Consider the following 10845-nt stretch of genomic DNA (forward strand, 5'->3'; position numbering starts at 1 on the left):
TACCCATTCTAGTTCTTAAATAAGCACAGCATTAGTAACACACCCACCGCTTCACTGGTAGTGTTTCTAACAGCTGGTTTCTTGGAATGATTTGCAATATCAAGATCTCTTCTACAACGTGACACTGCCTTTCAAAAAGGGCTCTCCAGTCGTACTCCTCCCTCAACTCCTCTCCCCGCCCCACACGCCTCTGGCTAGCACATAACAGGAACTCCGTGAAAATTTGCTGACCCTGGGTCCTGTATGTACCCCATCTGGGACTTCAGATACAGCCTAGGATTTCATAATTTTTTAGTAACACCATTTTATCCCCCACCTGAGTTCTCCCTTTTAAAGGCACAAGTCGATATTCATTTTATAGTAACGTATGAGGGGCCTGCCCGTTCGGGTCAGTGGCGTATTCTTGTGACGCAGCTCCCCAAAGCAAAAAGGGTGTGTCCTGCTCTGCCTTTATGTCCAGGGAACTAATGGTGGTGGCACATTGTTGCCAAGATAGGCGAGACTGGTCAAGGGGAGGCTCACTTCCTTGGCCAGATGGTGGAGTACTAGAACTGTGTTAGAGCGGCACGTTCAACCAGCCTTGCCCGTGGAGGAGGAGGAATTTTGCTGACTGGCACATCACACATCTGGCAGCCCTCCCAGCATCAGGGCCGATGGCTTCTTGCGATGAGATGTAGCCCTTCTCAGCAGGCTTGGCACATGCCCACACTTCAGCGGTTATAACTGAGCTTTGCTTCAACTTCTGATTTATGCTGCTGTACTTCTTCTCAGAGCCCATCGGACCTTCATAGTTTTCTCTTCACCCGACATGGGTGCATCAGTTATGGCTGGCTCCCTCCCCAAGCACATTTATAGAGAGTGTGCCTGTATTTGTACCAGGAGCTCCAGGGGCTCTGCCACCCAGCCTGCAGTTAGCTGTGGTTTCTGAGATGTGAAACATAGAATCTATTTTCATCCAACTTGGCCGCAACCCAGAGGTTCCAGCCCACTGCAGCCTGATGTAACTGATGTGATTTAGGTCTGATTTACTGAATTTGTTTTTCTCCTTCTAGCCTCCTTGCTGTGGAGGATTGTTCTTCTGGTTTCTGGATCATATTTTTGTTTCTTTTCAGATTAAAAAAAAACCTCAATTGTCTTTGCCCCTTCATAACTTCTCAGTTTATTCAATGCACTGGTCCTTAGTTCCCACTTCCGTCCCTGCTAATACCTTACTGGTGGCTGGTGGTCACCTTCTTCCAGTACCTTCTGTAGGTTGCACCTAATCCTGCAGCTCCTGCCCTAGGTAGTTAAGGTGGTCTCTTGTCCTCTGTTTTGCTCAACAGCTGACATCTTGCTGTTACTTAAAAGTTACATTAATTAATCCACTGTAAGTGAATATATATAATGTTTTCATGAAAAATAATTATTTTCCATATTGGAAAATATTTAGTGAGAGGAGTGGCATTGTTTTACATTTTTGCAAATATCTTTAATGTCTGTTGCAATAGACAGCTGGGTTCTCCTATCTGCTTCTACATTCCATCTGTTGCAATATCATGTTGTATGGCTTCTGGAACGTTCTGCTATGCTCGTGAGAGAAGAGTAAGGAAAGGCAAATAGTGCCTGGTATTATGAAAATGATTTTAGGGGTGCCTGGATAGCTCAGTCGGTTGAGCGTCCAACTCTTGGTTTTGGCTGAGGTCATGATGTCAAGGTTTGTGGGATCGAGTCCCATGTTGGGCACCATGCTGGCAGTGTGGAGACTGCTGGGATTCTCTCTCTGTCTCTCTCCCTCTCTCTGTGTCCCTCCCCTCTCCAATTTGTGCACAGGCCATCATGCTTTCTCTCTCTCAAAATAAATAAATAAACATTAAAGAAAAGAAAATGGTTTGGGCCACTTAGACCATTGAAAGGGCCTCAGGGACCCCCAGAGTTCCCAGAGCACACTTTTAGTACCTATGATCTAGAGCGAGGGTCAGTAAACTTTTTCTTCAAAAACCAGATTATAAATATTTTAGGCTTAACCTATGGCATCTATTCAATTGTGCTGTATCAGGAAACAGCCATAGTATGTGTAACAAATGGATGTGACTGTATTCCCACAAAAACTTATTTACAGGAACATGGTGGGTGGAGGGAGGAGGTGGGCTGGATTTGGTATGCTGTGGCCAGTGAGCCAGCTCCTGATCTACAATACCAAGCTTGCAGGTGCCCTGAGTTTAGGGCTTGTGCCACAAAAGAGGGAGAACGATGGCATGTGACTTAGCCAGGCGCCTTCCAAAGGAAGAGAAAAGAAATTTCTCAGAGAAGACTAGATCTTGCAATTTAATTACCTAGTTCCCAAGTGGTAAATCGACGGTCTCTACCCTCTCCTTAGCCATTCCCTCTCCCATGGCCCGAGCCTCTGCCCTGTGGCTCTGCCGCTCATCAGGAAACATAATGCACATCCAACTCTGGGGAAGCCGTCCTAGCATCACTGCCTCCTCCCCTCCCACCTCGTGTCCTGGGCACCTGGGCAGGCAGGAAAAGCTAACCAAGTGGGCCAGGCATCCCTCTGACTCCTGAGCTAGGCCACCTTAGTGACGTGTTGTCCTCTGCGCTTCTGTTTCCTTTTGGAGCCTCTTTCCCACATACCCCTGTTCCCAGGGGACCAAGCTGTCTCTGGACCCGAGTCTCACCTGCCTCTTACTACTCTTGCCTACCGCATGCCCCTAGACCTGGTGGGAATAAAAAGTTTCCCAGTGAACAGGTGTTTTCTTTGTCTGCAGCAGAGGCAAAGAACTCCCGGTTCTGGTTCGTTTGTGGATCCAAGTCTCTGACCTGACATTTCGTCTGGTTCTTCACGTTCATGCTCCAGTCCCTCCCTTGGCTCTGCCTGCCTTCTCAGAGCCCTTTGGCAACGTGGCCTGTGCTGGGTGCTCTCTGGCTGGAGGCCACGGCCTCTGGACCCCAGACTGGCCTGGGCACGAAGGAAAACAGCTTTGCCCGGATAGAGCCTGAGGCAGCCTAAGCCACTTGTATTGATGGGATGGCGCTTGTCCTTCCTCAGCCACCCTCTGCCAGCTTCATCTTCCTTTGCTGTCCTTGTCTCTACGGGGTCAGGCACAGGAGGGGGTCTGATACTGCTGGGCAAAGGCTCGAGTCTGAGGGGGGTGGGCTGGGGCAGCCTCCATACACCTAAAACGAGCTTTCCCAGTTTCGTCCCCAGAAAAAGACTGTGCCACCAGCTTGGGAGGAAATTCATCTGCTCCTCTTCCAACCACCTTCAGACTCAACCAGGAAGACATTACTATTTGGCTTTAAAAATAGAATATTCAAGCTGGACTTTTATGGTCTCGTGGAGAACACTGCACTCACGCCCACCCGCACCTGGTTCCTGCCCCTGCCTGGCCTCACCCAGCTGCTCAGAAGCGGTTCTGCACAAGCTCTCCAGGCCCCGCGGTGGGGACCTGGTAGATTTACGAGTTCGGCCTTGGCTGAGACCTTCTCCCCGTGGCTCCCAGCCACAGATCAGCCGCTCTCCCACATCCCACGCAGCCTGTGGCTGGCGCGCTGTGTGTCTTTTTCAGCCTCCACCCCGACTTGCTGAGTCACCCCTCGGCCCCTTTCCCCTGAGGCCCTGGCCAGCCCCGTGGAGGAGGCGTGGTTCGTCATTTCAGAGCCCAGGCCTCTGGCCACTCCCGGCCTGCCCAGAACCTCATTTAGTCTCACAGTGGCAACGGTGTCTCTAAGTCTACCCCATTCAGGGTCGGCCTGGCCCATCCCCTCCCGCTCTGAGGCACTGATGTTTAACGAAAAGCTGGTTCTGGGGGCGCCAGGGTGGCTCAGTGGGTTGGGCTTCTGACTTCGGCTCAGGTCACGATCTCCTGGCTTGTGAGTTTGAGCCCCGTGTGGGGCTCTGTGCTGACAGCTCAGAGCCTGGAGCCTGCTTCGGATTCTGTGTCTCCCTCTCTCTCTGCCCCTCACTTGCTCGTGCTCCGTGTCTCTAAAAATGAATAAATGTTAGGGGCGCCTGGGTGGCTCAGTCGGTTAAGCGTCCGACTTCAGCTCAGGTCACGATCTCGCGGTTCGTGAGTTCGAGCCCCGCGTCAGGCTCTGGGCTGATGGCTCAGAGCCTGGAGCCTGCTTCTGATTCTGTGTCTCCCTCTCTCTCTGCCCCTCCCCAGTTCATGCTTTGTCTCTCTCTGTCCCAAAAATAAACGTTAAAAAAAATTTTTTTTTAAATGAATAAATGTTTAAAAAAATTAAAAAAAAAAAAAGCTGGTTACTTCTCTGTCTGGACTTCAGGTGCCTTTGGGTTTGAAGCTATACTTGATCTGGAAAGGAAAGTTACTTTCAATATGTGTAGACTTCTGTGATTAGTCCTTAAGTTATTTCTTCAGAGCCAGAGAGAAATTCCACTAAAGCTCTAACAGATTTCTGGCACCCCGTGGCAAGACTTGAGTGCCTAGGAGGGCAGCGCCTGTGGGGCACAGCTGCCTCTGGGGCAGTTGTCTGTAGCCAGATGGTAGAAATAACTCCAGAGCCAGTGAGACCTCAGGCCAAAATCATACGAAGAACCCACTGAACCCAGGCCTATCTTGTTTGTCCTGGAGGTTGGGTTTCTAACATAATGGAAAGAGAAGGCTGTAATTATCATCCTCTGGAAAAGATATCTGTTCTCTCTCTAAGGTCCTTCAAGGATGTAATCAGGCCCATCAATATCCTTTAGATGCAAGGTGCTGTCTGGTTCATTTCCGGTAGACCTGCCTCTGGGATAAGATCGTCTCAAACTAGGCAGCTGGGACCATCTAAAAGTTTCTGTGGAAACTGGAATGCAAGCAATGTAGGTTTAGGTTTTTCTGGCTTAACCTGTAAATATAAGTCATACCAAGAAAAGAGTGGAAGGTCTCGGGGCCCAGAGAGGGAGGAAATGTAGTGATGCTGGGCTGCTGGAGAGACCATCATGCGGACAAGACTCCTAAATTCCCCGCTGCTTCTTCACCATCAGGTAAGGGTTTGTGGAGCGATAACGACAGGTCCCCATGTCGCCAGGATCTGGCCACGTGACCCGGCCCAGTTCTATTCACACGCACATGTCTGGCCCTAGACTTTCCCACCAGCACGCGCAGCTGCTGCCGTCCTAGGCCTTTACCTCTGCACCTGCACAGCCTTGTCATTGTCCTTGCATTCTCCGAGTGTCTGTGGGAAGCTTAGGGGAGAAAAGCGGGGCGGGGGGGAGGGTGCCCTAACTCAACTTCCAACCCAACCAAACCTCTTCCTCTCCCACTTCCCTTGCAGCTGCCACAGCAGGAGCCACTGAGAAGTCACCCCCCGGGTGCCCAGATGAGCACTTGCGCCCCCCCCTACCCCCACCGGTGCTTCTGAGTCCCCTCCCATTGAAGGGCCCACAGCTTCGCCTGGTCTGCATGCTGGAACCTGCGAGTTGAACCTGAGTCCGTCTGATCCGAGGGCTGAGAGTCAGAGTGAAGACAGGCAGGGCTGGTAGAGAATCCAGGTCCCTAAGCTCGACTTGTAGTCTAGGAGAAAAGGGCAAGTGTGATACTCATTTGTCCCCGAGAGCTGGTGAGAGTGGCTTCGTGGGAAAGAGAGCGTGTGCCTCTTCAGAGACTTGGGGCCCAGCCTCCGCCTCCTTTGTTCTTTGGCTTGAGGTGGTGACTGTGGTGGAGTCGAGGCCAGAGCTCCCCAGGCCTCCAGCATAGAGACGAGATCGCATGGGCCACTTCTGCAAGACATGGGGATGGTAAGTGAGTAATACTCACTCTTACAGCCCCTTGTAGTCCTTGGCACCCCAAACATGGCCTTCCTTAGCCCCCTCCCTGAGCCCTCCCTCATCACTGCTCTGATAGTGGTCTTGGACTCACCGCCACTTATGGCCCCATGCGTTCTCCTGACCACCTGAGCCTGGTGGCCATAAGGAGCTGTTCGAGGAGAGCAAGGGCCCTGAACAGAGCCCCCCGATAGTGGGGAGGGAGGTGGATGGCAGTGTTGGCAATGGCCAGGGGCTAGGCAGTGGGGACGGCAGCAGGACTAGGGCAAGGAGAGGTTCTTCCTGGTACTGACCGGTCCCGACCTCTTCTTTTGCCCAGCCCCCCGCCCAAGTGCCTCTGGCCACACTTATCAGTGCTGCTCTGTCCGTCTAAGCTGGGGACCTCCCAAAATCACCCATTCTTCCAGCAGGGGTGTGGACAACCCCAAAACACCAGGTTACTCTGCCCTGAGGTCTCCCCTCCTCTTGGCAGCCCCTTTACCGGGGGAGTCGAAGGGGCACTGCCCCTAGCAAACTATCCTATCCCACCAAACTGCCCAAGTTCTTGACCTAAACCAGCTCTCATCTGTTCTTTCTTCAACACACGTATCCATTACCTCCTACGTGCAAGGGCCTTACTTTGCTCATCGTTTTACAGCTAAGGAAGTGACTATGCCCCCGTCAGTATTTCAGAGTTGCCCCCACGTAGTCTCGAATTCTTGCATTTAAGCTATATTTGCATGGAAGAAAACAATCTCAAGTTTTCAAGACGTTTCAGAACTGTGTTTCAGGGCGAGAGATAGTGAAAGTATCCTCTATAAAAACAAGGTGGACCCCATCACAGTGCTGTATCTATCCTGAGAGGGCAAGCATGGCCCTTCCTCTATAACAGTTACACTCTGCAAGCAGCAACTTACAGTGCCGTCCCCTTGGCCTGCCTGGTGGCTGTGAGCATGGGCTCTGAGGTCAGACGCCTTTGCGTTCAAACTGCATTTAGCCACTTACTCTCCCTGAGATTCGATTTCCTCACTTAGAAAGTGATCCTCATTTGGTTCTTGTGCGCACTAAAAGGTAGAGATGGCCGAAGCGCTAAGCCCAGCTCCTGACATCACTTGAGCACCCAAGTGATGTTATTGCCGTTATTGCGATGGTGAATATTGTTAATTATATTTTTCCTTCATGATCTCGTTTCATGCCCCGGAAGGAGAAATAAGGCTCACGTTCTTTTCCCTTTCACATCTGATAAAACCGAGGCTCCGAAAAGGTAGGTCCTGGTCTGGGGAGGTGGTGCCTGCAGGAAGCACCCCCCAAACTCCTCCCCGACCCCAGCTTGATTGCTTCTAGAATGAGGCTTTCTTAGACCTTGTTCTCCCAGAGGGGGATCCCTCCTACGGCAGAAGTCCAGGGGACACCAAGGCGTTGTACGAAGGGGTGGTGTGCCCTGGAATCTAGGGCTTTCCTGGTGCGGTTTCCTTTCCCAGGCCCCAGCCCCGGAAACCGCTCCTTTTTCTCCCCTGCCGCTAGGCACCCCAGAGTCCTGGGACTCTGTGAATCTCCCTCCTCTTGGAGGAACCACATTTTCGTGAAGTCAGTTCCAATCACCACCCCCACTACACCCAAGGTCAGCGCAGTCCCAAGAGCCAGCCTTGGCTCCTCTCCCTCCGAGAGAGCAGGAAGCAGCTGGTCCCAGTGTCAGCTCTGCTCAGGGCCGGCTTAAGTCCAGTCCATCCCAAACCCCACTCCCTGAGGCCCTGAGCTCGTGGCCTACCTTCAGAGGGTGCAGGTAGCGCAGTCCACGCAGGAAGGGTGGCCAGGCAGGGCCGGGCAACTCCCGACCAAGTGTGCGGGTGAGGTGGGCTATGTAGCTGGCGGCCAGCACCAGCACATCCAGCTTGGAGAGCTTGGTGTCAGGGGGCACGGCGGGCAGAGCGGCCTGCAGGGCCAGGAAGGCCTGGCGCAGCGTCCTCACGCGGCTCCGCTCCCGAGCAGCGTTCTCGGGACTGGCCTCGCTCTGCAGAGAGGACCCCGGGTGAGTGGGTCTGACTGGATCCCCATCTGCCCCTGGTTTCTAAGAACGCTCTAGTGTGAGCAGCCATGCGCCGAACAGCAGAGACCCGAGAGCCTCACGCTCTCTCTGTGCACTCTCAGTCCTGCCCTGCTTTATGGCTGAGGAAATGGAGAGAGGCTCTCACTTGGGGTCAGATGGCAGCTCAGAAGCTGAGAGTCCTTTACTCTTCCTAACGCTCTAGCCCTTGCTGCACCCACGGCCAAGTCTGAATCCTGCTGTCGGGGTGCCCTGGGCCCACAGGGAGCACAGAGCCACCCCTGCTCTGTAGGGCTGACCCTTGCCCAGCCAGGTCCTGACATGAAGAGGCAGCTACAGCGGAGAAGGAAAAAGGAGCTCTCTGAGCTGCGCTCTGGGTAAGACCAGCTCGGTTATCCCAACCACCCAAGTGTGGAGCCGTGGAGTCCCGGGTGCCAGTGTCCCCTTCCTGGGAAGGGACGGTCATACTGAGTGAGGCTTTGCCAGCAGAGGTGATGCCTCAGCCCCTCCCCTCCTGCCTCCCCACTCCCTCCACAGGGCCAGTGATTCCTTACCCTGCCGGGAGCCCTGGCCCCTCTTAAGCTGGGGGCAGCTCTGCTCCACATCTGGTCCCTCCAGTTTGTCTCTTCCCACAGGTCCTGCCTTGTCCCGCATGGGCGGCTCCTCTTCCTGCCAGTGCCTGCTGCCAGCCGCAGCTTGGCCTTTGCCGGGGTCTGCCCCACTCCTGGCATGGCTGGTGGCCTTCTGACCTCCCTCCGTGACATGCCACACCTGTGGAAGGTGGTGCTGCGGCCCCTAGGATGGGAGCACAGTGCCTGAGGGAGCCCCCGGGCTCGGGCTAACTGGGCAGGCTGGTCACCCAGCCGACCATGTCTGTATCTGGGGGAGCTGGCGCCAAGTCAGTCGCGCTTCACTCCTTGCTCTGGGAAAACCGCCCACCCGGCACAGCCCCCGCAAGAAGCCTCCTGCCTGCCTGCCTGCCTGCCTGCCTCCCACCCGGCTCCGGGGTGGGGGTACTGGATGTTGGGAGTGGCCAAGTCCTGGGAGGAGGCCCCCCCCCCCCCCCCCCCCCCCCCGCTCCAGAAGGCGCCAGAGGATGGCGGGAAGGGAGCTCCCTTCGCGGAGACTTGCCTGACCCCGCAGTAGTCTTGCGATGGTCGCGCGACTCCAGCTTTGAGGCTCAAGCCAATGGAAGGGCCCCGAACCTCCTCCTCTGCCAGAAAGGTGCCTGCACACATCCCTAAAAGGACCTTTCCTCCCCTTGCCAATGAACCTGACCTTCCAGCCCCGGGGCACTAATCCCCATCCCCCCAAGCAGGCCTCCTATTTCCAACCTAGTGCTTTTCCATCCCCTGGAATATCTTCCTCCAGCTCTGCCAGGGAAAAGCTGCCTTCGCCTGTTGGGTTATGCCCTTCGTTCGTGAAGATTTCTTCAAACCCCACAGAGCCGAGAGCCCATGTCTCCCTGTTTCATGGGTATTCTAACTGATGCGTGACCACACCCTGGCTACTTTCCTCAAAGCTCGGTGCGTTTAGGTCACTCTGGGTCAGGCACTGCGCTAAGTACCTTATACGTATTCTCTTATTTATTTCTCAGGACAAACTTCTAAGAAAAAGAGACTCTCACATCCCCATTTTACAGATGGGAAAACCGGTATCAGGAGGTGACGCAACTCACCCAGCATCAAACATCTAGTAAGTGACGGGGTTGGGATGAGAGCCCAGGCAGCCAGGTGGACTTGGAAGGTGGCCCCACGCCCTGTGGTGTTCTGCCTTGGGTGGGTTACGCACATGTCTTCCCATCCTAACGAGAGGTCTTTGTGGGTTTTATTTATTTATTTATTTGTTTATTGTAAGACACAGAGAGACAGAGCATGAGTGGGCAAGGGGCAGAGGGAGGAGACACAGAATTGGAAGCAGGCTCCAGGCTCTGAGCTGTCAGCACAGAGCCTGATGCGGGGCTCGAACTCACGAACCGTGAGATCATGACCTGAGCCAAAGTTGGACGCTTAACCAACTGAGCCACCCAGGAGCCCCTCTTTGTGGTTTTTTTTAAACATTTATTTACTTATTTTGAGAGAGAGAGAGAGAGAGAGTGAGCAGGGGAGGGGCAGAGAGAGAGGGAGAGAGAGAATCCCAAGCAGACTCTGCGCTGTCAGCTGGGGAGTCCAACACGGGGCTCCATCCCACAAACTGTGAGATCATGACCTGAGCCAAGATCAAGAGTTGGACACTTAACCGACTGAGCCACCCAGGTGTCTCTGTTTTATAATCTTAAGAGTTTATTATGAACTAGTTTCACAGGCCAAAAGGAAGTAAAAGGACCATGTACAGCCTTTCAGGAAATAGCGAGGGAACTTATAGGGGCCATGATGAGTCTAGGGTCTTGGTGGGTGTATTCCCAGGGGAGGAGCCCTTGCTTTGCAGGGGAGGGGGCCCACATCCCCAGAGGGCTATGCCCACTGAAGTTCCTCGTCCAGGGGCGATCCCCACTGGGGGACCCATGGGAGGTCCCATGCCAGGTGGTGGGCCCATCATGCCCGGAGGGGGTGCCCCTTGGCCCATAGGTGGGGGAGGACCCCCACGGCCAGGCAGACACTGGTTTGGGTCCCCTGTAGTGCTGGCTGTATCAGCAGCTGCAGTGGCTGTCACCATGCCTCTTCCTTGCGGGGTCACCACCTGTTGGGTGCCCCACCAGCCCCTCTGACTGGTCCAGCAAGTCCTGTAGGAACCTGGGGCCCTGGAACACCAGTTGGGATTCCTCTGACAGCAGCTCTGCCTGGACCCCCAGCAGCTCAGCAAGTGGCACTTGGGCAATGCCAGTATCTCTGGGAGGAAGTCCCTCTACTATCGTCTGAGACCAGGCTTTCCCCTCCAAAGCAGTATCTCTTCTCTTTCTGCTTACGTTGAGTTCTTTGGCTTGATCTTCCTGAACTCATCACAGTCACAGAGGATTGAATTCGAATGCTTGTTGAGTCTTGAAGGTGTGAACGAAGTTACGGCCATCTTGCAGGAGACACCTCATCCTGCAGTCAATGTGCTGCGGCATCTTGCTGTTCTTGCCCACAGGCAT

The 10845-nt window shown here is 54.0% G+C and overlaps 1 protein-coding gene and 1 pseudogene across 1 annotated transcript; both read right to left on the bottom strand.

Annotated features, from left to right (window-relative positions):
* Positions 1-4174: 4174 nt before the first annotated feature.
* TCF23 (transcription factor 23) lies at positions 4175-8740 on the bottom strand. The gene is made up of 3 exons (XM_042933434.1): positions 8327-8740; positions 7497-7739; positions 4175-5704 (listed from the first exon to the last, which is right to left on the bottom strand). Exons 1-3 carry the CDS (start codon positions 8534-8536, stop codon positions 5525-5527), a joined length of 633 nt encoding a protein of 210 aa, XP_042789368.1. The 5' UTR covers positions 8537-8740; the 3' UTR covers positions 4175-5524.
* Positions 8741-10150: 1410 nt separating this feature from the next.
* Positions 10151-10845, bottom strand: LOC122216509 (annotated as a pseudogene).

The sequence above is a fragment of the Panthera leo genome, chromosome A3 (genome assembly GCF_018350215.1).
Source record: "Panthera leo isolate Ple1 chromosome A3, P.leo_Ple1_pat1.1, whole genome shotgun sequence".
NCBI classification, from domain to species: Eukaryota; Metazoa; Chordata; class Mammalia; order Carnivora; family Felidae; genus Panthera; species Panthera leo.

Coding starts and splice junctions, on each gene's coding strand:
- TCF23 (XM_042933434.1), bottom strand. CDS start 8,536: ATGTCACGGAGGGAGGTCAGAAGGCCACCAGCCATGCCAGGAGTGGGG. Junction 7,740..8,326: donor GGGCCAGGGCTCCCGGCAGG/GTAAGGAATCAC, acceptor TCCTCTCTGCAG/AGCGAGGCCAGTCCCGAGAA. Junction 5,705..7,496: donor GCTACCTGCACCCTCTGAAG/GTAGGCCACGAG, acceptor CATGTCTTGCAG/AAGTGGCCCATGCGATCTCG.